We start from the raw sequence: 27,637 nt of genomic DNA on the forward strand, positions 1-27,637 counted from the left end.
TTTTCCTTTCCATCTCCACTCCACTCTCTTCATTCTTCCTCCTCCCTTTTTAAACCTCATTACCTTTGTCTTATCCACATTCACCTCTAACCTATTCTTGTCCATATAACTTTCCATTTTCCCCAACATATGTATCATCCCTTCTTCATCCTCCGCCAACAGTACCATATCATCTGCGTACGCCAAACAATGCACCTTTTCCCCTCCCAGTTTCACCCCCCCCCCCCCCAACCTCCTTTTCTTAGCACTTCCTCTATATCCGCTATCAGCAAACTGAATAAGTGCGGACTCATTGGGCAACCTTGCCTCACCCCCCTTGCCGTCCAAAAATTTTCTCCCTCCTCCTTCCCCACTCTTACCTTACTCCTCGTTTCCCTGTACACCTCTTCTATCCTACTCCTTAATCCCTCCCTCACTCCCCTCCTCTTCATTGCCTCCATTAACACCTCCCTATCTACCGAATCAAACGCCGCCTTCAGGTCCATAAATGCCGCAACTATTTTTCCCTCCTTCTTGTTTACCCTCTTATTCACCAGATAGTTCAACACATAGATACTATCCATCACCCCCATTCCCTTCCTAAAACCTGTCTGACTCTCCGGTATCATATTCTTCCCCTCCATTTCTTCCTTTAACCTTTCAGTTAAAATCCCCACGTATATCTTGTATAGCGTTGGCATCAATGTTACTCCTCTATAGTTTTCCACTTTATTCCCCGTTCCCTTTTTCAACAGTGGCACTATTATCCCTTCTTTCCACCTCTCCGGCCATCCTTCTCCTCTCCATACTCTGTTGCACATTTCCCATACCCACTCTTCTACCCTCTCCCCTCCATATTTCCATACCTCACTTGGTATCCCATCCTCCCCCGCTGCTTTTCCTTTCTTCAGTTTTCCCAGCATCCTCTTCACTTCCTCCCTGCTTATCTCCTGCTCCTCATCCCTCTCCCTTTTTTCTTTTCCTCCTCTTACCACTTTTACCTCTATCCCTCCCAATAAATCCATAAAGTATTCCTTCCATTCCTCCGCCTTTATCTCCTCATTCACCCCTTCTCTCTTTTTCCTTTCCCTGTTAATAATCTTCCATACCTCTCCTTCCGTTCTTGCCTCTATCGCCTCCTTGTACCATCTTAACCTCTCCTCCTCCCTTTTTCCTTTACACATTAGCTTATATTCCGCCCTTACTTTTCTATATCCTTCTCCTCCTCCTCCTTTTTTCCTCCATTCCCTTAACTTTTTCCTCACTTCTTTCCTCTTCTCCTCACATTCCTCGTCCCACCACCCTTTCCTTTTCCCTTCTCCACTCTCTTTTTCTCCTTCTCTCAATTCCTCTTCTATTCTTCCTATTTTTTCCTCTAGCTCCTCTTCAATCCCCTCCTTCCACCCCTCTCCCCACTCTATTTCCTCTCTTATTCTTTCTCCTCCCCTCTTTGTCCATCTCCCTCTTTTTCTTATTCCTTTTCCCTCCCCCCCTTTTTCCCTTTTCAGCTCCTCCTCTTCTTTCTAGCGTTACAATCAATGGGTGATGGTCCGTTTCTATGTTATCTCCCACCTCCATTCTCTTTATCCTTTCCTTTACTCTATCCTCTCCCACCACGTAATCTATTACCGATTCCCCTCTTCCTCCTGTATATGTGTACTCCCCCTTCCTATCCCCTCTTATCCCTCCGTTAAAAATTCCCCATCCCACCTCTTCCAACTCTTTTATCAACTTCTTCCCTTTCTCATTAACTTTCTTGTCCTTTGATCTTCTTTCTTCTTCCTCCTCCCCTCCTATCACCCCCCCTTTCTACCTGTCCTTGCGTTGAAATCTCCTCCCAAAATCGTCCATTTATTTTCTTCTTTCTCTTCCATCCATTCCTTCATTTCCTCCAATTTCCTTTCCATGTCCCCGTTGATGTATACGCCTATTACCCTCCACTTCTCTCTTCCTACTTCTAAATCCGCCATCATTATTCCCTCCGCCTTTTCTCCCATTCCTGATACTTTTATCTTCCCCCTCTCCTCCCTTACCCCCATGATCATTCCCCCCATCGGTCTTCCTTTCTTCTTTCTCTTCTTTGCTGCTTGCTTCTCCCATCTATATATCCTTTCGGTAACTTCTTTTTAATCGCCACCCCCTTTCCTCTATCCATGTTTCCATCATCACCACCACCTCCCAATCTTCTATTTCCTTCCAGAACTTTTCTTCCTTATTCTTCAGCCCTGCCACATTCCAAAAACCTATCTTCCATTCTTCTCTTACTTCCCCTCCTTTTTCCTTTCTCCTTCCTTCCTCCGTCCCCCTTACTCCTTCCTCCTTTCTCTTCTTACTATTGTTCTCCCCTCCTCCTTTCCTCCTTTCTTCTCTTCTCCCTTCTTCTATCCCTTTTTTTCCTCCATTCCTGTCTTCATACCCCCTTCTTCCCCCCTCATTTTCTCTATACCTTCTCTAATTTCTCCTTTCCAATTTTTTAGCACACCTTCCTCCTCTTCCCATCTCCACCATACATCATTGATTTTTATCCTTCCATAGCTCGTCCATACATTGTTTCCTTTCCTCCTTACTATCTCCGCGATCTCCATTAGTCTCCATTTTATCTTTCTCTCTTCCCATGTTAAATCATCTTCTATTCTCACCCTCTTTCCTCTTAATATCTTTTTCTTCTCCATTACCTGTCTTTTCTGTTCTCCACTTCCTAGTTTTACTACCACCATTTCACCTTCCTTTCCCTCCTTTCCTTTCAACATCCTTATCCATTCTATCTCTGCTTTCGCTCCTATCTCTTTCATTAATTTCTCTACTCTTTCCTTTACACCTTCTTTCCCTTTCTCCATTCTTTTTATTACTATGTTGTTTCTTCTCTCTTCTCTTTCCTTCCATTCTAATTTCTTTCCTATGTCCTTCACTTTTCCTATTATTGTCTCGTTTATCCCCTTACTCCCTCCTTCGCCCCTCTCTCTTTCTCTTACCTCCTTTCTTTCTCTTTCCTCTACTCTTGCTTCCAAATCTATCACTCTCTTCTCCAGGCTTTCTATCTCTTTTCTCAATTCTCTTCTTTCTTCTCTCCATTCCCCCTCCTTTTTCCAAATTTCTATCTTCAATTTTCTCATTTCCTCGCCTAACTTCTCTGTTATCTTCTCCCCTATCTCTTCCATCATTCTCCTTAACTCCTCCTTTTCTATCCCCCCTACCCTCTATTCAGCCTTTCTGTCTTCTTGCTCCTTCTTAGGCTTCTTTCCTTTTCTTCCTTATCCTCCTCTCCCCCTTCTTCTCTTTTCCTTTTCAAAAAATCCTCTATACATCCCATACTGCTCCTCCTCTCCTTCCCTAACTCCTCTACTCTTCTCGGTCTCCCTGCCTTCTTTTTTATTTCTTCCTCGTCTCCCTTTTTTCCCCCTTCCTCTAACATCCTATCTCTATTGATCTCTATTCTCCTATCTCTAATATTCTCTTCATTAATCATTTCCCTCTTATCGCTTTCTTTCTTCGATTCCCCTACTCTATGCTCCAACTCGCTCCAACTCGCTAGTGAATTCCCTAGTGAATTCCCTATCTTTTTACTTTACTGCACCTACTCCCTACACCTACTCTCCTCTACTCTCTTTCTTCCACGTGTCTACGTGTCCACGTGTCTCACCTTTTCCTACTTTCTCCTTTCTAACTCCTTACCCCTTTATCCTCTCCTATCCTTTCAATCTCTCCTCCTCTTTTTTCTACACCCTCTCACCTCTTATCTCCTATTCACCTTACCCCTTTTCTCACTCTTTCCTCACAAATACCTGCCACGCTTTCACACACCTGTCACTCACTCTCTTACCGGAACCGGAAGCCGTTCAATATTTTAGTAGTTAGTTTAATTTATAATTTTTAATCTTTTTTCACATACACATTAGTGGAATCCTATTTTACAATTGAATAAATTCTTTAAATTCAGTTAACAAATATCAAATAATTTGGAGAGGATGAACATAATCATTGCCAGATCGAGGGACTTTCGTCAAATAATGATAAGTGGTTCATTTGGAGTAATGTATAAGTGTCACTCCAAGTTTTTATTAATAATTCTAATATATTTTATGAATAACCGGACGAATCATTCTGCTTCTAATTGGGTTCTTACTTTGTTGAACTATTTTAATGGTCTCAATTCATTGTAAATATATTTTGCGTTTTAACTATGACTCAACTATATAACTTATATTGACTATGTATTGCGGATTTTTTATTAGAATTTTATGTATTTATTTATTATCGTTATTTATTATCACTATTTTTTTGCGCACTGAAGAGGAGCAAGTAGAGCTCGAAACGTTTGTATAATTATTATTTCAAATTAAGAATTTTCTTCTCAATAATAAAATAATATCTTATTGCTCGTTACACATGGCCTTAATTTAATAATTTATCATTGTTTTTATTGTCATACGAGCTTGAGCATTGGTATGTGATGTTTTGATTAGGTATTAATTTTAGAATTATCATATTTAGTTTGTAATTTTTTAAATTATTAATAATACATTGCAGATTTTTATAAACTTTAAAAATTAATTTTTATTAAAATTTATTTAAAATTAATTAAAAAGAATAATTTTACAATCATTTTCTTTCAGTTCGAAATTTTCTCGTTTTTAATTATAAAATTATAGGTTTCTTGATATTTCCATCGAGAAAGAAATCAATTTCTAAGTGTGGTTGAAGAGTTTATTATCAAATTAATAAATGATAATATATAGAAAAAGAGGTAATTAAATTTTGCAGTATTTTATTTCAAAGAAGAAATATTTTTAGAAATAAAACTCTACGATAAATACTTATAAAAATAAATTGAGATTAAAATTAACAATCTTTTATTCATATTTATACTTCAAAGTTTCATATATTTTTCAACTAAAAATTACAAACGAAATAAATTTTTCAATATTATTTGGAATTATTCTATATAAAAATTCAACGAGTACAATCCTTTTGAAAACATTTTGAGTATGCAATTTCAACTATATGTATCGTAGTACTTGCGAGTTGAAGATATGCGGATAAGTACAAAATACTCGATTTGAGTAGGATTCCATCTCGGATGCACCATTTCACTGCATAATCGAGATAGCTATTTCGAAATATTTCGCAATGAATGCGGTTAAAACCGTGGTTGAGTTTTTCGCGTCGTTATGCGATCTCTTAGTCCGCATTAGGTCTTATCATATTTTTTCGTGCCGCGAGCGATATAAACGCTAATAAAATGCATTCAGTTTAATATCTACGCCGCATCAAATACTGTTTCTCAAGAATTGTATGTCTCATAAAACAATAAAATAGAACGCGTTATAAATCGAAAAAAAATGACGAAAGACTTGTAAGAATTAACGTATAAAGCTTTTTCGGAAATACTTTGTAATTGCGTTTTTATTGCTTTGTAATGATTCGTTTATCGATGAATTAAAACTATCTAATTTATTTCGATAGATATTATTTTTCACCACAATATTAAAAGAAAAATTAAAAATTTAGATTTAAGACAAAAAATTAAAAATTTATACATATAAATTACAAATTAATTCAAATAAGAAAATTAAAAATATTTTAATTAAAAGAACTCAGTGCGCTGCTTAAATTTCAAAGTATATATTAACTTAATAAATAATAAATTTCATTTAGATCGTATATAGAACTAGATTTAATTTAGTTACATTAATTAAATCGCAAAAATCTGTAAAAACATACTTCATTTTTAGTTACAAGTTGTCTCTTGATATCTGCGAATGTTTTACTGTACATAAACATAGATTTTTAATAACTTTTTACTTACAAATTTTAAATATATGAAGCTGATATTATAATTAATGTTTAAAATACAGTTTCTTAAAATTCATATTAATTTGTAATGATTCTGATTCTTGTTGCAGATATTATGCAATAGTGCATCCAATGAGGGCGCAGTACACATGCACCATAAGTCAAGCTCGCAAGATCGTGATTATAACTTGGATTGCGTCGTTTCTACTGGGAATCCCAATGATTTTTACGCAAGTATGCATATTCTCTCGCATATTTGTAATTTATATTTTGTTTGAAATGGTCGTTCTTAATTTCAGTATAAATGTTCTAACTATTGAAATCATATATACAAAAATAATTTCTATTCGTGGAAATGTGAAATGAATTAAATTTTGGATAAGCATTGTATTCTTTATCCTTCAATAATGTTTGACATTTTCTCGCTAAGGCAAAATCGATAAAAGATTACGTCGATATATTTCGATTAATTAATTGAAAATTTATATACGAGATACAGAATTTACAAAACAAAGTATTAAGACAAAAAACTTTCGGACCAATATTTTTCTCGTCTTTTTCTTACAGGGGATGTTAAGAGAAGGAACAAGGGGAATTTCTGAGATCCCAACCATAGGATTCAAATTCCTCTGTTTCCAAAAAAAAAAAAAAAAAAAAAAAAAATTTCTAAATATTAATTTGTCGCATTAACATCGCGTTTGGCTCTTAGTCGAGATGAAGATGGAGTTAAAAAAAAAAAAAAAAAATAGGAGAGCTGACTGACAAATATTCTTATTAATGTTTGTTGCGTTTAGACCAGGTACGACGCCTTGGTGGGGGGTGGGGGGTTATAAACATTGAGAGAAATATTGATTTGTAAGTGTCTGAATAGCTCAGCTGGAAGAGCAGTCGCCCGGCAAGCGGAAGGTCTCGGGTTCGTTTCCCGATTCAGCCAACTTTCGGACCAATATTTTTCTCGTCTTTTTCTTACAGGGGATGTTAAGAGAAGGAACAAGGGGAATTTCTGAGATCCCAACCATAGGATTCAAATTCCTCTGTTTCCAAAAAAAAAAAAAAATTTCTAAATATTAATTTGTCGCATTAACATCGCGTTTGGCTCTTAGTCGAGATGAAGATGGAGTTTAAAAAAAAAAAAAAAATAGGAGAGCTGACTGACAAATATTCTTATCAAAGTATTAAGCTTTGCTTTAGATCTGGAAAACATTCTGCGCATATGTATATTAAAAGTCCATTAATAAGTCCACGAATGCAAATATATCAAACAATATCAAGCCTCAAAACGATTTTTCGTTGCAATAACGCTCGAAGTAATATATTTGTATATATAATTTCGCATGGTTACTGGCAATTTTATTATTCTGTTTTACACGGTGCGTAGTAGCATCGGTTAACTTTGATATTTGCGTACATGCAATACACCTACACAAAATACTATAGGCAATATTTTGCTCACACTAGATACACCCATGAAATTCGAGTACGATACGCCCAGTTATATGTTCGATAAAAAAAAGCTGATACACACCGCTACATTCTCGCTGAAAAATGACGGTTTATCCGAGTGTAAAAAGATAGGCCGCTAAGCGGGGATAATCGGCCGCGTAGTGGAAAATCGAGGGAATCCAACGTGATTGGATTTCCAGCTGGTGGAAACTTTCCCGGAGCTCGCACTTTCGCGTGAATAACAAGCTTGATAAGTACATCCCATTATCTGCATTTACAAGGTGTGTCTCAGAACTATATTAACGTTAATCTCTGATCCGTGTTCGTACTTTGCACTTAACATTAAACGCGCGCTTGTTTGATACCGAGTTTTATCTGTCTCATAGTCTCATACAAAGATTGTCTCGTATGTTATCTAAAGTGGAATCAAGAGTAAGCATTAAATGTAAGATACGCGAACACGGGGACTGAAGTTTCGAAGTTCTCTTTAAAGAGCGAAGAGGAAGGGTTTGAAGTTAATTCTTCTTTAGAGAAAACTTTCAAAGCTGTTAGAGACGTTAATAGACACGTTTCCACGTTCGTTCAATCAAACAATAATATAACTTGCAAAAATTATATTATAGACGAAATAAAAATTTTTCAGTCACATCAGAGATCAATTCATCGTCATACTGTCTGGATGTAAAATTTATTTTTTTTTTGAAAGAGAATAAATATAATATTTTTAAATCAGAATTCACCGGAGTAGATAAAATTCTTAAAAGATTCTTTTTTTTACTATCACTGAAGAATGAAGGATTTAAGTAAATGAAATTGTTGCGCAGATCCGGCATAAAAGTTATGAGCTGCCGAGAATAAAACATGAATGAATTCAGTGCCCAAAACAAAGATACTTGCTTAGAGATATTGTTCACAAAACTTCTGACGAAAAATTATATCATAAAGAGGAAAAATATATAGAACAGTTATTTTTTATTTTTAGAGAGAGTTTATTTTGTGAACGTAATTTTCTTATGTAAAATAATATGAGAACATTTTCATTTTTCTTTTCCAAAATATTCATCAAAAATTCAAATAATTATAATTTTTATTGTTTGTGATTTTTTCTCAGCTCGCTCTCTTTCTCTTGTAAAAGATAAAACATCCTTTATTTAAAGATAAAATATCCTTTATTCGTGTTCATATTAATGTAAAGCATACAATCACGTGGGTAGCGAAAGCTTTTGAAAACTCCTTATTTTGCTTCAATCACGATTTGTGATTGTTTTTCTTTCGTTCTTCTTTTCGCGAAGGAAAAATTATATAAAAATTTAAAAGAATTCTCTTTCCGTGTCGCAGATGCTTCGGTAAATATCCCATTATCGGATACGTAAAACTGTCCTGTCGGTCATATCCAGAGAGTCACGTCCTAAAGGATTAATAAAGCTGAGCGCGAACGCTGATCCTTTTTACAGCGCTGTGAAGTATAAATGGCGAAAGAGCGATAAAAATCTTTCTCTCGTATGCGGCTGGCAAAATCTTATCACCGGCATATGTAAATGTCCGTCTAACGACTTAATAAAGGCCAGGCGAAAAAGTCACCTGCTCCTCACGTGTCTTTAAAACGCGTCTCGTGAAGAGATTTCGGAGCACTTCGCTCTCTTTCACCTTTCTGTCGTGTCTCTATTCAGTCTTAGGTCCTTTTTTTATTCATTTTATTCATTCATTGTATTCCTTTTATTGTTTTAGACGCATAAACAGGTCGGAGACCCAACGAGATACATTGCCTATTGGTGCGTTCGTGATTCCGAATCAGGACTTCTGTGGCGATTTCACGAGGTCTACATGCTGGTCGTGGTCCTCGTGCTACCCCTGATCATCATGGCGTTTTGTTACGCGACCATCTGCTGGGAAATCTGGCGAGTTATGAAGCGTCGATACCACATGACGTCGCGACACGCGTAAGTCCAGAGAAAATCCAATTTCTTACTTTTATTCCTTCTCTTTAGGTCCTTGACTCGAAATGCTTTTCTTCTCGCTCCGCGAAAAATTTTAAGTTAGAATTTTTTAACTTATCAATAATTGAATTTTTTATCTCGTGAAATAAATATATATTTTCTTTAGTACCCGCTAAAAATTTTTTTATATATAGAATTATATATAGATATATATATAAAATTATACATAATCGCAAAATTATATATGAAATATATCCATATATAATTAGATAAAAGTGCTATACAATTATATAAATTTATATATTTATGTATAAAAATATGGACATATTTCACATATAATTTTACAATTATATATGTATAATTATACAATTATTTATATATAATTATATATAAAACATTGTTTACCAGGTAAAAATATTTATCGCGAGACCTTATTGAAAGAAAGGAAAGGAAAAAGAAATTGATAAAGGAAACTGTTAATTAACATCATTGGTAAAATTAATTACAATAAAAGAAATAATAGGGCTTCCGGTTCCGGTAAGAGAGTGAGTGACAGGTGTGTGAAAGCGTGGCAGGTATTTGTGAGGAAAGAGTGAGAAAAGGGGTGAGGTGAATAGGAGATAAGAGGTGAGAGGGTGTAGAAAAAAGAGGAGGAGAGATTGAAAGGATAGGAGAGGATAAAGGGGTAAGGAGTTAGAAAGGAGAAAGTAGGAAAAGGTGAGACACGTGGACACGTAGACACGTGGAAGAAAGAGAGTAGAGGAGAGTAGGTGTAGGGAGTAGGTGCAGTAAAGTAAAAAGATAGGGAATTCACTAGGGAATTCACTAGCGAGTGGGAGCGAGTTGGAGCATAGAGTAGGTGAATCGAAGAAAGAAAGCGATAAGAGGGAAATGATTAATGAAGAGAATATTAGAGATAGGAGGATAGAGATCAATAGAGATAGGATGTTAGAGGAAGGGGGAAAAAAGGGAGACGAGGAAGAAATAAAAAAGAAGGCAGGGAGACCGAGAAGAGTAGAGGAGTTAGGGAAGGAGAGGAGGAGCAGTATGGGATGTATAGAGGATTTTTTGAAAAGGAAAAGAGAAGAAGGGGGAGAGGAGGATAAGGAAGAAAAGGAAAGAAGCCTAAGAAGGAGCAAGAAGACAGAAAGGCTGAATAGAGGGTAGGGGGGATAGAAAAGGAGGAGTTAAGGAGAATGATGGAAGAGATAGGGGAGAAGATAACAGAGAAGTTAGGCGAGGAAATGAGAAAATTGAAGATAGAAATTTGGAAAAAGGAGGGGGAATGGAGAGAAGAAAGAAGAGAATTGAGAAAAGAGATAGAAAGCCTGGAGAAGAGAGTGATAGATTTGGAAGCAAGAGTAGAGGAAAGAGGAAGAAAGGAGGTAAGAGAAAGAGAGGGGGGCGAAGGAGGGAGTAAGGGGATAAACGAGACAATAATAGGAAAAGTGAAGGACATAGGAAAGAAATTAGAATGGAAGGAAAGAGAAGAGAGAAGAAACAACATAGTAATAAAAAGAATGGAGAAAGGGAAAGAAGGTGTAAAGGAAAGAGTAGAGAAATTAATGAAAGAGATAGGAGCGAAAGCAGAGATAGAATGGATAAGGATGTTGAAAGGAAAGGAGGGAAAGGAAGGTGAAATGGTGGTAGTAAAACTAGGAAGTGGAGAACAGAAAAGACAGGTAATGGAGAGGAAGAAGATATTAAGAGGAAAGAGGGTGAGAATAGAAGATGATTTAACATGGGAAGAGAGAAAGATAAAATGGAGACTAATGGAGATCGCGGAGATAGTAAGGAGGAAAGGAAACAATGTATGGACGAGCTATGGAAGGATAAAAATCAATGATGTATGGTGGAGATGGGAAGAGGAGGAAGGTGTGCTAAAAAATTGGAAAGGAGAAATTAGAGAAGGTATAGAGAAAATGAGGGGGGAAGAAGGGGGTATGAAGACAGGAATGGAGGAAAAAAAGGGATAGAAGAAGGGAGAAGAGAAGAAAGGAGGAAAGGAGGAGGGGAGAACAATAGTAAGAAGAGAAAGGAGGAAGGAGTAAGGGGGACGGAGGAAGGAAGGAGAAAGGAAAAAGGAGGGGAAGTAAGAGAAGAATGGAAGATAGGTTTTTGGAATGTGGCAGGGCTGAAGAATAAGGAAGAAAAGTTCTGGAAGGAAATAGAAGATTGGGAGGTGGTGGTGATGATGGAAACATGGATAGAGGAAAGGGGGGTGGCGATTAAAAAGAAGTTACCGAAAGGATATATAGATGGGAGAAGCAAGCAGCAAAGAAGAGAAAGAAGAAAGGAAGACCGATGGGGGGAATGATCATGGGGGTAAGGGAGGAGAGGGGGAAGATAAAAGTATCAGGAATGGGAGAAAAGGCGGAGGGAATAATGATGGCGGATTTAGAAGTAGGAAGAGAGAAGTGGAGGGTAATAGGCGTATACATCAACGGGGACATGGAAAGGAAATTGGAGGAAATGAAGGAATGGATGGAAGAGAAAGAAGAAAATAAATGGACGATTTTGGGAGGAGATTTCAACGCAAGGACAGGTAGAAAGGGGGGGTGATAGGAGGGGAGGAGGAAGAAGAAAGAAGATCAAAGGACAAGAAAGTTAATGAGAAAGGGAAGAAGTTGATAAAAGAGTTGGAAGAGGTGGGATGGGGAATTTTTAACGGAGGGATAAGAGGGGATAGGAAGGGGGAGTACACATATACAGGAGGAAGAGGGGAATCGGTAATAGATTACGTGGTGGGAGAGGATAGAGTAAAGGAAAGGATAAAGAGAATGGAGGTGGGAGATAACATAGAAACGGACCATCACCCATTGATTGTAACGCTAGAAAGAAGAGGAGGAGCTGAAAAGGGAAAAAGGGGGGGAGGGAAAAGGAATAAGAAAAAGAGGGAGATGGACAAAGAGGGGAGGAGAAAGAATAAGAGAGGAAATAGAGTGGGGAGAGGGGTGGAAGGAGGGGATTGAAGAGGAGCTAGAGGAAAAAATAGGAAGAATAGAAGAGGAATTGAGAGAAGGAGAAAAAGAGAGTGGAGAAGGGAAAAGGAAAGGGTGGTGGGACGAGGAATGTGAGGAGAAGAGGAAAGAAGTGAGGAAAAAGTTAAGGGAATGGAGGAAAAAAGGAGGAGGAGGAGAAGGATATAGAAAAGTAAGGGCGGAATATAAGCTAATGTGTAAAGGAAAAAGGGAGGAGGAGAGGTTAAGATGGTACAAGGAGGCGATAGAGGCAAGAACGGAAGGAGAGGTATGGAAGATTATTAACAGGGAAAGGAAAAAGAGAGAAGGGGTGAATGAGGAGATAAAGGCGGAGGAATGGAAGGAATACTTTATGGATTTATTGGGAGGGATAGAGGTAAAAGTGGTAAGAGGAGGAAAAGAAAAAAGGGAGAGGGATGAGGAGCAGGAGATAAGCAGGGAGGAAGTGAAGAGGATGCTGGGAAAACTGAAGAAAGGAAAAGCAGCGGGGGAGGATGGGATACCAAGTGAGGTATGGAAATATGGAGGGGAGAGGGTAGAAGAGTGGGTATGGGAAATGTGCAACAGAGTATGGAGAGGAGAAGGATGGCCGGAGAGGTGGAAAGAAGGGATAATAGTGCCACTGTTGAAAAAGGGAACGGGGAATAAAGTGGAAAACTATAGAGGAGTAACATTGATGCCAACGCTATACAAGATATACGTGGGGATTTTAACTGAAAGGTTAAAGGAAGAAATGGAGGGGAAGAATATGATACCGGAGAGTCAGACAGGTTTTAGGAAGGGAATGGGGGTGATGGATAGTATCTATGTGTTGAACTATCTGGTGAATAAGAGGGTAAACAAGAAGGAGGGAAAAATAGTTGCGGCATTTATGGACCTGAAGGCGGCGTTTGATTCGGTAGATAGGGAGGTGTTAATGGAGGCAATGAAGAGGAGGGGAGTGAGGGAGGGATTAAGGAGTAGGATAGAAGAGGTGTACAGGGAAACGAGGAGTAAGGTAAGAGTGGGGAAGGAGGAGGGAGAAAATTTTTGGACGGCAAGGGGGGTGAGGCAAGGTTGCCCAATGAGTCCGCACTTATTCAGTTTGCTGATAGCGGATATAGAGGAAGTGCTAAGAAAAGGAGGTTGGGGGGGGGGGGGGTGAAACTGGGAGGGGAAAAGGTGCATTGTTTGGCGTACGCAGATGATATGGTACTGTTGGCGGAGGATGAAGAAGGGATGATACATATGTTGGGGAAAATGGAAAGTTATATGGACAAGAATAGGTTAGAGGTGAATGTGGATAAGACAAAGGTAATGAGGTTTAAAAAGGGAGGAGGAAGAATGAAGAGAGTGGAGTGGAGATGGAAAGGAAAAAGGTTAGAGGAAGTGAAAGAATTCACATATTTAGGGTATAAGCTACAGAGGAACGGGGGGCAGGAGGCGCAGGTAAAGAACAGAGTTAGGAAAGCAGGAGCGGTGATAAGACAGGTGTGGGGAATAGGAAAGAGAAGGTTTGCAGGAGACTGGATGAAAAGAGTATGGCTAATGGAAAGGTTGGTGGGGACGGTGTTGGAATATGGGGCGGAAATATGGGGATGGAAGGAGAGGAGAGAGGTGGAGGCAATGCAGGAGCGATGGATTAGGTGGACGTTAGGAGTAGACTGGTGCACGCCGGGGTATATGGTAAGAGAGGAGATAGGAAAAGACAAATTTAGGATAAGGGCAGGAAGGAGGGCGGTAGGGTATGAGAGGAAGTTGGAGGAAGGAAGGGGAGGAAGTTTAGCGAGGAAATGTTTTGAGGATATGAAAGAGAGGATAAGGGGAGGAAAGGAAAGAACGATGTGGGAGGAAGAGAGGGGGAAATTCTGGGAAGAAAGAGGAATAGAAGGGAAAGAGATGGAGGAAAAAAGGGGAAGGGGAGAGGAAGTATATGAGGGGTGGAACAGAAAGACAGGGAAAGGCAGAAGGAGGAAAGATGGGAGAGGATAAGAGAGTCGAGATATAATAGATGGTATGGGGAATGGAAGGAGGAGGGTTTACCGGAATACCTGAGAAAGGGATGGGGGGAAAGTAGATGGAGAAGGATAGTCAGGTTCAGAATGAACAATGAGATGAGAGGGGCGAGATACTGGGTAGAAGAGGGGAAAAGAAGGTGTAGGTTATGCGGGATAGAAAATGAAACATGGGAGCATGTGATAGGAGAATGTGGGGGAGAAGGGGGGAAGGGAAACTGGTGGGAAAGAATGAAGGAAATACTGCAGGAAGGAGGAGAAGGGGAAGGATGGATGAGAGAAATAGAGAAAAAGAGGGAAGAGGGGAGAACGGAAGAAAGGAGGGAGGGAGGGGAAAAGGAGGAAGGAAGTATGAGGAGGAGAATGAGTGAGGTATGAATGAGGTGGTGGAGAATGTATGGGGAATCGGAAGCCGAAGCGAAGCGATAGGTAGGGACGGCTCTTTCTCTCTCTAAAGTAGTAGATAAGTAGGTTAAGGTAGAATTAAGTTATTTGTAAATTAGATGTAAGAGTAGAGTTAAGAGTAGATATAAGTAAGATGTAAGAGTTTGTAAGGTTGGGGAACGTTCCTTCAAAAGCGCCTTCAATCCCTTAGGGGACGAATAAAGAATTGAATTGAATTGAATTAAAAGAAATAATAATGAGGATTATCTTTTTTTTTGTAGAATTTCTCGACTTAAAGCAATAAAATTCTTAGAATTATATAAAGCCCGATTGATGGCTTTTATTAAAGCTAAGTAACGCAAATAGATAATTGAATTTATTAGTAGCAATATAATATCTCATCAAATACGTAACGAGTACGCGCACATTCAGAAAATATTGAACGAGTAAATTCTATCGTTTATTCCACATCGTGCGTAGGATAATCAGTGTGAATCCGATTGCATCGATCATTAATTTGCGTGCAACGTTCGTTATATCATATGGTAATTCATAAATGGTCACATAAACTGCTATTTGCCTTTAATAGTGCGACAGCCCTAAAGCGATCGAGAAGCCTGTTTTCTCGTCGAGAATGTCAATCACTAATCGCGGGAAAACGAGGATTTTTTGACATTTGATGGGCATTCTGACGCGACGTTCCAACGTCGGCGATTTAATCTAAATATCCAATCCAATAGTTGAATTTTCGTCGAAACTTCGTCGAAATTTATATCGAGATTGGACGATAATACGCGACGAGGAGGATCACGTTTTCATTTATAAAGTGTTTTGCGTTCACCACTTTTGGCAACTATTGCTAAAATAATATTATCTCGCGAGATTCATCATTCGCAATTTATTGCGCAAAATCGAAAAAACTTGACGCTGTCACTCTTTGACACTCGAAAAAAATTATATAATTAAAACGTGGCAAAAAATGTAGATGAGAAAGTTCAAAACAATTTTTGAATTTTTCGTCAAATCAAATAAACGTAACTTATTTAGTTTGATTTAGCACATTCAAAGTAATTCAAATTTGAGGGAATTGGAAATATAGCAGAGAGTTTGTATTTGCTCGAATTTTCAGGGATTCCACTGTAGTCACTTAAGTCACTTTTTGTCACTTTTTACAAGAAATATCACTTTTGATAACTTTTTTCATATTTTTACGTCGAAAAGTCACTTTTTAGTCACTTTTTTAAAAGAATGTTTATCAAAAAATGATTTACAAGGAGCTAAAGTAGCAGAAGAGCTTTTAGATACTTACAAACAATTAAAAGATATTGAGAAAGAGAAATTTGATAAATTAGTGACTAGTGAATCAAAAATAGAAAAGAAAAAGGCAACATTGTTAACGCAACTTTTAAGCAACAAAAGAAAGAAATAATTTTTGTATTTTGTATTAATATGCAGTTCTTATAAGATTATTTTATATTTTATTAATATTTATAATTTTTAATTAATTAATAGCTTTCAATTAAGTTTCTTTAAGTATAATTTAAGATTTTAAACATTTGTTATATGTGCATTTATATATGTATACATATATTTTATGGAATATAATGTTTAATTATTATTATTTGCATTAGATATAGGAAAATCAGTATACAGCTTAATTTTTGTTCACAGCCTTCTATTTTGCATAATAATATAGATATATTATAGAAATAAAATGTTTTATAGTACCATTATAGTATCATGGTATTTCATAGACTTTTAAATGATTTAAAACTCCTATTTCTAATTTTTATTTTACTATAATGTATATTTTTCTAACAAAAAGTTATTTTTTAGTATCGCTTTGTTATAATAAAAAGTCATTTTTTAGTCACTTTTTTTGAAAATTTTGAATCACTTTTTTACTTTTTTTAAATAAAAAAGGAGTGGAAACCCTGAATTTTCCTGTTTGTTACTATTAACCACACATCTAAATAAAAAGTGATATTTAACACAGGCAGAAAGCAAACTATTGGCAATTGATGATAGTCGTATAGCTTCTTTGAAAAGCTCAGACCGGGCAGTTTGCTTGAAATAGATCGGCAAATATGATGGCGAATGCAGAAACGCTTGCATTTTATGACCTGACTTGAATTCGATTCTCGCCATATTTCTTGCGTCTCGTAAAACATTTTCGCAAGTGCGCGTTTCTAAACAGTCCGACATGTGCATATAGAAATAACTCGAGGGATCTCGTTGTTACATCGGATAATTGGAGAAATTTATTTCGAGATATTTACACTGCCCAATAAATTGCAAAACCCTGCATTTTTAGAAAAGTTAATTTCTTTTTATTAATTAATTTATAGAACGAAATAGAATATATTTTTATTTACTTCCGAAAAAGAATAAAGCTTGTTCAAGACTTTTGTAATAAATACCTTTCAACTAGTCGTAAATAAAAATTAGACGCGAAATAAACATACATATATTTAAATAAAGGAAAGAATGTTTTTAAGGATAATGACTATAATTTTCGTGATTATTTTCATTAATTAAAACGTACGATCGATTCCAGTTTATTTAAAGATATTTTTTTAACAAAAAAATACAAACATTTCTCTGAAAAATGTCAAATTGTATAAAGGAAAACGCGATATATATATATCTATCATTACACATTAATCTTACAGTATTATATCTACAAAATGTAGCGTCATTAAATGAACATCTCTAATTGCTTAAATAAATTACCTTAGAATATTCTCCGAATTACGATTTTAACATCGATTAATTCGAAGGAATTTTCTCGAGATAAAATTGTAATATACTGATTAAGAAAAATTCCATAGTATAGAAATTTCAACAATTATTCACGATGTGAATCTATAAAATCGTAACATTTACTGATAAAAATATATATAGTTAAAAACATATATATAGTTAATATATATACAAATAGTAATATTAAATTTTTGTATTGTAATGTTTGTAAAATTATTATTATTAACTTTGCCAAAAGCCGTATATAATTGTTATAAAATCTGATTAAACTATTTATATTAAAATCGTATATTAAAGTTTGTTATATATTTGCTTCCGCTTGAAGTTTAATTCCAGAATAACTGATTTATGTTTGATCCGTTCATTCCGGAACCAGTGGTATATATATATAACATCGATAGTATTGGCAATGCGTAATTAGTGCGAGATTCTCTTGCACACCATCGCATAGTTGCAATAGCGCATTTTAATCTGTTTCAGATTGAGTCCAAGCAGCGTGGACACGGAATCTATACCAATGACGCAACGACACAGTGGAAACGAGCGTAAACCGCGTCGGGACGATAACGACGAGGAATCACGGACCATGAAGCAGGTTTGATTTTGTATACTTTGCCGTGTATGTTCACATGATGAAAGTTACCTTTTATTTGTAACTACTTATGTAGCTATAAATTCACAAAACGCGCGCCTCAATAATTCGAATTGTGCGTTCCCAAATATCGCTTCATTAAATAATTTTCCACTAATTGTTGAAATAATAATTTGAAATAATGTATCGAAGAAAAGTCCTATATTTCAGAAGATGAAAATAATTTCTTAACCTTATATTAAAAGAACATGAGATTAAGGAACGAGTTATTCCTCCCTAAAGGCCATAAATCGCGTGTAATCGTGACTTGGCTAACGGGATAAAGTGCACCTCCTAGCTATCGCGTTCGGGATAAAATCGCCCACGTTCTCCGATAAACCCCAGTTCTACTCTGTATATTTCTATATTGCCACTATATTAAGGTCGTTCCGTATATATCGTGGGTCATATCGGCTCTTGCGAGTGTCGGAAAACCGTTCTGTGACTGCTTGGAAATGCTTTGTCAACAGGTGGTGAAAATGTTAGTGGCTGTCGTGGTGTTGTTCGCTATTTGCTGGGCTCCGATGCTCATCGACAACGTGCTAACCGCTTACGGTGTCCTACCGCGTCTCAAGGGTGGAACACACAAGCATCTCAATACCGTATTCCAGTTGATGGCCTACTTTAATAGGTACGTATACAAGCCATAGGGTTTGTATCGGAAATCAAACGTCGTTAATTTAAAACCGATCTCTTACACAGAGACACAAACAGACACATACACCTATCTATAGCACCTCGTCTTTCACGTGATCGCAATTGCGGAGCGCCATTGTTGCTTTTAGAGTAAAGGTCCGTTTGCGGGTTCGTATTATCAGTAGAGAAAGTACCCCACAGGTCAGACGTTAGGTTTCATCAATAGACCGTGTGTATAGCCGCAATATGTAACCTATATAAAGGAAGAGATGCAAATATTAATACGAGAAAAAAATAGAATATTATGGAATATATTAAATGGAATTTGTTAGAAATTATATTTAATATTTTTTAAGTAGTATACTTTTAATTCATTCATACAAAACTTAAATTGAGAAGGAAGTTATTTGGAAAATTTATTTAAAATTGATATGTTTTGTGTATTACTTGTTTAATATTCTTTTAATGCAAATATTCTTTTTCAAAATATTAATAGATGAAAATTACTGAATGCATTTTTTAAGTAGTATAATTTTAATTCATTCATACAAAACTTAAATTTAGAAGCAAGAGTTATTTGGAAAATTTATTGAAAATAGATTTTGTTTTGTTTATTACTTAAATTTGTTTCACATTCTTTCAATGCAAATGTTCTTTTTTAAAATATTAATAAATGAAAATTACTGAATGCATTTTTTTAAGTAGTATACTTTTAATTTATTCAAACAAAACTTAAATCGAGAAGCAAAAGTTATTTGGAGAATTTATTGGAAATTGATATGTTTTGTTTATTACTTGTTTAATATTCTTTCAATGCAAATATTCTTTTTCAAAATAGTAATAGATGAAAATTACTGAATGCATTTTTTTAAGTAATATAATTTTAATTTATTCATACAAAACTTAAATTGAGAAGTAGGAGTTATTTGGAGAATTTATTGAAAATTGATATGTTTTGTTTATTACTTGTTGAATATTCTTTTAATGCAAATATTCTTTTTCAAAATAGTAATAGATGAAAATTACTGAATGCATTTTTTTAAGTAGTATAATTTTAATTCATTCATATAAAACTTAAATTGAGAAGTAGGAGTTATTTGGAGAATTTATTGAAAATTAATATGTTTTTATAAATTTAACGTATAAGACGGGCAACAAGAGCCAAATCGCGGATGACAATGCGTTATCCTAACGAAACTAAATAATTTTCCGTTAGAATTAAACACCGGTGCACAAGGCACCAAATTTTACTTGGACACGGCCAAGATTTTAAAATATGAAATAATCTCATATTTGAGATTTAATTTCAATACCCCCTTTAACCCCCCTACGGAAAATAAATAAATGAATGCAAGAGAAAAATATAGATCCGAAAATCGCTGAATCGGGAATCGAACCCGAGACCTTTCGCTTGCCGGGCGACTGCTCTTCCAGGTATTTAATTCTAACGGAAAATTATTTAGTTTCGTTAGGATAACGCATTGTCATCCGCGATTTGGCTCTTGTTGCCCGTCTTATACGTTAAATTTATATTTATATTACAGAGCCTTGTTAAAACTCTTATATTAATATGTTTTGTTTATTACTTGTTTAATATTCTTTTAATGCAAATATTCTTTTTCAAAATAGTAATAGATGAAAATTACTGAATGCATTTTTTTAAGTAGTATAATTTTAATCTATTCATACAAAACTTAAATTGAGAAGTAGGAGTTAGTTGGAAAATTGATTGAAAATAGATTTTGTTTTGTTTATTACTTAAATTTGTTTCACATTCTTTCAATGCAAATGTTCTTTTGCAAAATATTAATAAGTGAAAATTACTGAATGCATTTTTTAAGTAGTATACTTTTAATTTATTCATACAAAACTTAAATCGAGAAGCAAAAGTTATTTGGAGAATTTATTAAAAATTGATGTTTTGTTTATTACTTAAATTTGTTTCACATTCTTTTAATGCAAATATTCTTTTTCAAAATATTAATAGATGAAAATTACTGAATGCATTTTAATGCGAATATCGATATGAATTTTTTGCGTCTGTATTGAGAATAATAAAATTTCAGAAGGTAGGAAGCAGTTTCATATATATAGTATAAAAAAATCAAATGAAGCGACACAGACAGAAGGTGTCACTATTTATCAATTCACGAAGTTGTAAATTGAATACAAGAGCCATAAAGTTAGAAACCTTGCTATTTTGTACACGTTCTGTATATCTTCCATATTTATATCTTCTCTACTACCGTTGAATAATCATTTATGCATAGGACACGGATTGCGTTTTTTGAGGCAAAAGCTAACGTTATTTTTCAATAATTCGCATATCAATGCACCGTCTACTTTATAGCTCCGTTTTAATAATGTAAATATTTTCGCGACAATTTTCCTGAAAAATAGAAATATCGATAATTTTAATTCTTTTAGTATTACATAAAAAATATATATATGTACTGATTGGATTTGATATTTGATAAAATCTTTTTGATATGTAAAAGTTTGTCATTTTTTCTTTTATATGAAATATTTATTTTTACGCGCTTTATATGCTTTCCAGTATACAATTTATTCTTACGAAATTACGCTATGTGAATGTATAATATTTTACGGTTAGAATTGAAATTTTGATCGTTTCTCTATTGAATTGCGACGACTCGACAAGGACACGTGCGGAATTATTTTCGCCAAATGTGCGCACTCGCTCTCTCTTTCGTATCGCTCTCTTTTTACATACGATAGAATGATAGCTGGTAATAGCCATCTCTGCGAATACACCGTGTGTCATTTTGATAACAACCTCTGATTAGCTTAACAAGTCGTGCCGCTGCTAGGCAACAACATTGAATGCAATAGATAAATTGCATACTATTGAAGTGATTCGGGTCGTTGCGAGAAAACATTGCATTCCCCGTCTCGTGTGGTTCCATTTCTATATTGTCCTAAAAATATATATATATATATATATATATATATTTCGAGGAAAATTGATATCATTTCTTATTCGATACACAAGAAAGTAACCGTTCTTTTCGCATCATTTTATTTTACGCTTTTAATTTGATTCAAATTATATTCAAATACGAAAAAATATTTTATTACCTTTTCATGTGATCTCTTTGATAAATTACTTCTTTGACAGATATTGTGTGCAATTTTTAGCAAAAAGCATTAATTATGGAAAAAATTTTGCTTATGAAATATGTAATATTGAGGGATTAAATCCGGAAGCAGTATGAATAAATGAACAAAAGTTCGTATTTCTCTTTGTCGTGCAATCGAGTTTATTTTAATAAAGGCTTAATTTGGAATTTAATTCACATTTACCATTGAAATTTTATAACAATAATAGCATTTTCTCTCTTCTTCTTTTTAAAATATTAAGTAAAAAATTTACATTTAAATTTAAGAATTTTTCTCTCTTATATAACATTTTTCTGAACATTCGACAAATACTTCATTTTGTTTGCGAGAGAATAGCATTTTTAATAAATTTTATATCATGGACATTTTCTCTATTAAAAAGAGACTAGCTTTATTTCTGTAGTTCTCTCTACACTGCAAATATTAGAGGCCGCCGGAAACAGTGCAATATGACAATTTGAGTTTAATTACGGGGTTTAAAAAAAAAGAAAAAAGTTTTTTATAAATGGAAAGCAAATTAGTAATCGGCTCGTAAATTAAATGCATCGCAAAGCGGATATTATAATTATGGCATGATACAAATTTAATTTTTTTATATCTTTACGTGGAATATAAATTTTTTAAATTGCTATTATTTTCTGTATATTTGATATTTTTGTACGTTGTAGTTTATCGTTTAAACAAAAAATTTCGTTGAAATATTACATTTATATTGAATAATATCTTGATGCTATACAGCAATTTAATAGAAAAACACATGCACAATATATTTTATAAAAATTTGTATTTTGGAAAAAATTCTTTTTATATAAAGACTCGATTTTACAACTGAATTTTGACATTTTATATTTTTGGTTACTATGTTCTAAGTTTGGTGAGGGGGTATTAGGAGAAATACCATCTCAAATTTTAAAGTAGCTCCTAACTTTTCTCGATCAGTAAAAAGGAAAAACCTTCGCGAGGAGTTTAGCAAGTTTCCTAAGTTTGACCTGTCTTTGAACTGGTTTTGTTGATACAGACATGTGTGCTTCTAGATAAACTGTTGGAAGTTTGTATCAGCAAAAACTAAACCATTAAAAAATGTAATATAATACAATATTTTAATTTATACTTAGGGATCGGAAATAATAAATTTTGATTTTGCAAAGGCTTCTGTTTTATTCAAACTTCAAAACGCCGATATATTGTGCATGTGTTTCTCTCATCTTTAAATTAGTTTTGCATCTGTAAATTATTATATGTTCCATGCTGCAGTTGCGAATGCTCAAGGTTTCTGTAAGAGAAGGGTTTCTGCTATGAGAATCCTTAACTTAGATTAATTAATGGATACACTATAGCCACGTATTTTATATACATCAAAGTATAAGACAAAATGATTATTATTCTTCATTACTAAACCATCATTTACAATCATTATTCAATCGTAAATTTATTCAATTTCATAACTCTCTAATGTTTCTAACTTTTAATTCGCAAATTATTACAATCATTATTTTCCGAGAGTAAAATATTTAATTGAAAATATTTTATTTGAAGAGTGACAAATGTTTAAAATTTATTAAAATATTATTATATCTAACGGGTAAAATATTGTTCTGTTTTATTTTATTATATATATTAAATATTATATAGATAGATGTTATATATTATTAAATTTCATTCACAAACATCCTCGAGTTACGTTTGCTCTTTTACACACGTGGAGCTTTTAAAATACATTTTAAAAAACAGACTATTTCTTCAGCTTTTGCTCTTCCTTCGTAGAATGTTTAAAGTGCGCTTTTTTGTTCTCTCTTGCGCGCGGAAAGAGTCTGTGGGCGGGATCCACTCGAGATAAAATAGCCGATACAGGATTTGCATGTAAAATGAAGACGGGTCAAAATTGTGCCGCGGGTTTTTACGCATTCCAGATTTCAAGTGCGAATTTCATTCCGCATTTCCGATGCGATTCCAAATCAACTGCGTCTCTATGCGGCTGCATTACTCGCGGTCCAGCTGTCGGCGACTATTTCAATCCGTCACTCTCTTAATCCGGTATTTGGCATTCCAGCTGTATAAACCCGATAGTTTACGGGTTTATGTCCAAACACTTCAGAAAGAGCTTCCTGGCGGCTGCCTGCGGCGGATGGATTTGCTGTCCTAGAAGAGGCTACCGGTCATCCGTAACGAGGCATCCCAGTCTCAGCCAGACCAGAAGCACCAGCGTGAGGTGGGTCATTGTTTGTTATATGTATGTCGATGGCACTCTTGTTTTTTTGACATCGAACAGAATCCGATAGAGCGAAGAATAAAATGACAGAGAGTCGCAGAAAATTGCGTTTGTCTTTTCAAACGTACTCTGCGAATTTTTTCTTGTGTCATTTTATAAAAATAGAGAGAGAGAGAGAGAGAGAGAGCCGGCAGCCTTTTTGCTCCACACGGTGGTTTAAAAAGTTGGCCTTTTAATATCATTAAAAAGTTATCGTAATTTTTCTCGGCGAACCGCTTTTAATTTAATGTTTGGTATGAATAGAGCGAGAGTGTGCGGGGATCTGAAATTTTATTTTTTTGCTTAAGGACTCGAGTAAAGCGACAACATTTATGATTTTTTATAAAAATCAAAACTCGCGGAATGGTGGAATTATATTTGATGGATTTCGTCTGTAATTTATACGGCGCGGCCTTCGGAAACGTATTTAATCTTAGGCAACTGTACTTGAGTTAAAATGAACTGTAAACTGTACCAATATTTCGCAAACGATAGCAAGTAGTTAGTGTCGGACATAAAATCTTTGAAAGTAACGAAAACACGTGATGAAACTATAACGATAGATTTATGGGAGGAATTAAATGTTTTATTGGGGAAAACACATTTTTTCACCACTGATTTTACATCGGCTTTCATAGAGCAGATAAAAAAAAGACTTTTAGAAACTCATAAAAAAACCTGGACGATAATTCGATTATATTAACGCTCTCTACTCGAATTATTGCGGTGTCATAAAGAAGAAGGTATAGTGGAGTTAAAAAAAGAAGAGGAGAGAAAAGAGATGCTTTATCGAACTTTAGTATCCTCTCTATTGAATTTTGCTGTCGCCGTCTATCAGCTAAAAGGCTTTAACTTTCGGCACAGGGATTTTGCGATTTGAAAACTTTTAATATTAACTTTTGAAACAAAGATTCTGTTCCAAAATCCTCCGTTTCTGCATGCATGATTCAGATTGATTCGGAACTCCATCCGCGAGTCGAGGTTCTGAAACACAACCAATCCGCATCTTGTAGTCCATCCGTGATGTTGTTTTGCGACACCTTCGTCGGCGAACGACACCTGGTCGACTGGACACTGTTAGAAAAGCGTGCATGCGCCATGAATCTCCGCTTAGATTGTCGTAAACGAAGGGAACATGATTCAATCGAGGTAAATTGAACAGTCCGTCAACGTCTCGCCATTCATTTCTCACATTCTGATTCGACATCGATTCTGGTATTCGCTGCTTTAAATTTATCGCATGAATCTTCCCTCCAATTCGACTCGCGGCAAATTGGAAGGTTTAATTAAACTGATTTTATTCTTCAATGCAATGAAAATTTGCATCGTGAAAATTTGGAAGAATTTTAGGTTGATAATACATTCAAGAGTGTTATCGAGAGAAAATGTATCAATTGCAATATTTTTTGCCATTTGTTAAAAATTAGTGCTTTAAGAGCATTTTCTTTAATTTGAAGTAGCAATTACATCTTCAATTAAATTTTGTATTTTTCTAAAGATTATAGAAATTCAAAAACCTCGTGAATACACTCTATAAAATAAATTATTTTTGATTATTTTCAATATATAAATAAAATAAGAATTATGACTTGAAAGCAAAATCAAAATAAATTCTTAATATTTACTTAAACTAAACAATTCATGTCGAAAGTAGGAAAACGAAAAGTTGGAAAAATGAATTCAGTTTATCTGCACAACCAATTTCTACATCTTACAGTGTTACATCTTTAAAATGACCGTAATACATTTTTCATAGATTTACTCGCACGTATTTCTACTTTTTAAAATACAGAAAAATAACCAAGTATTAATTATCCAGCTTTATGTTCAATTTTAGAGCAATCCTTTTAAAAGTACAGCATTTATTCTGAATATTAGTTTAATTTTTCATTTGTTATTTAACGTATTTCATTTCCTGTATAACGCATGGGAAACAAATGGAGGAAACACGAGTTTGACATTTTTTTAATTCGGCCTTTCCATTTTGCACCGCTTAAACGAAGAGATAGATACTCATGTATTTGTAAATTGCAAATTCTGCCATTTAATAGCGACAACCTATTGTCGCCTTTGATTTTTTATGTAACAAAAATTAATTTGCGAGAACAATTGGATGGATATCAATCGAATATCGAAAATTAATAAAAATCTATTAATCGTCGCATATATTCATTATTATATTAATTATTGTTGCACGTTTTCATTTATATTTTCGCACATTTTGAATGTTTTGTGCTGTAGATATTTAGATATAAACTATTACGTATGTACGAGTATTGTTTATTTTATATGTATTATAAAAACAGTTGAGTCTAACAATAACTTTATATGAATTAAATCGCCGTATTTTTTTATATGTTAAAAAAGAATATTCTCATAAAATTGCGAATATTGAGAGGCATGATAGAAACAATTAAAGCATATCAAAAACAGAATATTTTCTGAAAATGGCAACAATGTTTTCCCATTAAATTTTTTTTATTTTTATGAACCAAAAATTAAATGGATTTTGGTTAACAAAAGTCTTTTGATATATATAAAGCTTAAATTCTTGAGATTTTTAATATTAAATTAATGTTAAGAAGAAAGTTAGGCAAAAAGAAACTGACGAAAAAATACATAATTCTTGTTTCTCTGTTTTATACTGTTTTATAATACATTTCTTCTTTTGTTGTGTATTTATTAATTTTAATACTGATAATATACAATTTTAATCTTTCTATAATTTATCGCCGTAAATAATTGTAACTAATTGTTACTAATTTATTTGTGTGATTATACTAACAAGTACAAGCAAAATATATATGAATTATTTGCGAATATAGAGAAAAATAAACGAATTATTTGTTGAATTTTTTGCGATAACATTCAGTAATTTTCATGCTCACGAAAAGTTTTCTTGTTATCTTCGTAAATATTACGATTTATTTGTAATATTTATTTGTTATGTCTTGCGGGTAAAACGTAATTTTCACAAACATATTGGATTTATGAATATAAATATGACTTATTTAAATATATATTTGCTATTATATGGTTTTATTATTTACTGCGAGAAAAGATATCAATAAATATTTACAAAATCGACCCTTCAATGTTATACATAACAGAATAGTATTGTTTGTACATGTTTCGTATTATAACTCCTTTTTGATATATTTTGTTTTTAAACATTTAACGATATAAAGCTCTTTCAAGACTTAGTAACGTAAAAATCTCACTTAATAACTCCCTAAAGCAAAATATCGAGAAAAAGATTCGAAAATCTTAGGTCCACTTCATAAATCTTCTCAAATCTGCTTATCAATCAGTTTCTCAGAAAGTTTCTTAATAATTTAGTAATCCTTAATCACGTTTTATAAGAAATGTCAATGTTATGAATGTTTTATCATAAGGAGAAATTAATATTATATCATTACAGAGATAAAATAACGATGGAAATCGAATATAAAAGTGTATCCTTTAGTTACTATATGATTTTGTATTTGATCTATTCAGGGAAATATAATGTTCGATGATTATGTATACTAAAATAGCGCAAATAACTGAAAGAGAATAATCAAGAAATAAGATAATTTAAGTTCGAGAGCTATAAAAGAGAGCTTTAATTAGATTATAATACTAATTTCTTTTTTAATTAGTAAAACCTACATTTTTCCTCTATAATTTTTTTTCGTCGTTATAAAAATCTTGGTAATATTTTTTTG

At 34.2% G+C, this 27,637-nt stretch overlaps 1 protein-coding gene across 3 annotated transcripts in view; it reads left to right on the top strand.

Annotated features, from left to right (window-relative positions):
• The window catches only part of LOC114941906 (QRFP-like peptide receptor), a 112,490-nt gene that overhangs the window by 76,550 nt on the left and 8,303 nt on the right, over positions 1-27,637 (top strand). Inside the window, exons 5-10 of one of the 3 annotated variants that reach the window (XR_014925307.1) lie at positions 5,883-6,006; positions 8,944-9,155; positions 17,755-17,869; positions 18,376-18,536; positions 23,733-23,891; positions 24,882-25,079. Coding sequence is in view for 2 of the 3 variants with exons in the window: in XM_085485313.1 (XP_085341439.1) it covers positions 5,883-6,006; positions 8,944-9,155; positions 17,755-17,869; positions 18,376-18,536; positions 23,733-23,891 (771 nt within the window). In the remaining variant the exon portion in view is untranslated. The remainder of the gene's footprint in view (positions 1-5,882; positions 6,007-8,943; positions 9,156-17,754; positions 17,870-18,375; positions 18,537-23,732; positions 23,892-24,881; positions 25,080-27,637) is intronic. The other 2 variants (XM_085485313.1, XM_085485314.1) reach the window with 2 other exon arrangements.

Source organism: Nylanderia fulva, unplaced genomic scaffold (genome assembly GCF_048542155.1).
Source record: "Nylanderia fulva isolate GAGA-0341 unplaced genomic scaffold, ASM4854215v1 Scaffold36, whole genome shotgun sequence".
Lineage (NCBI taxonomy): Eukaryota > Metazoa > Arthropoda > Insecta > Hymenoptera > Formicidae > Nylanderia > Nylanderia fulva.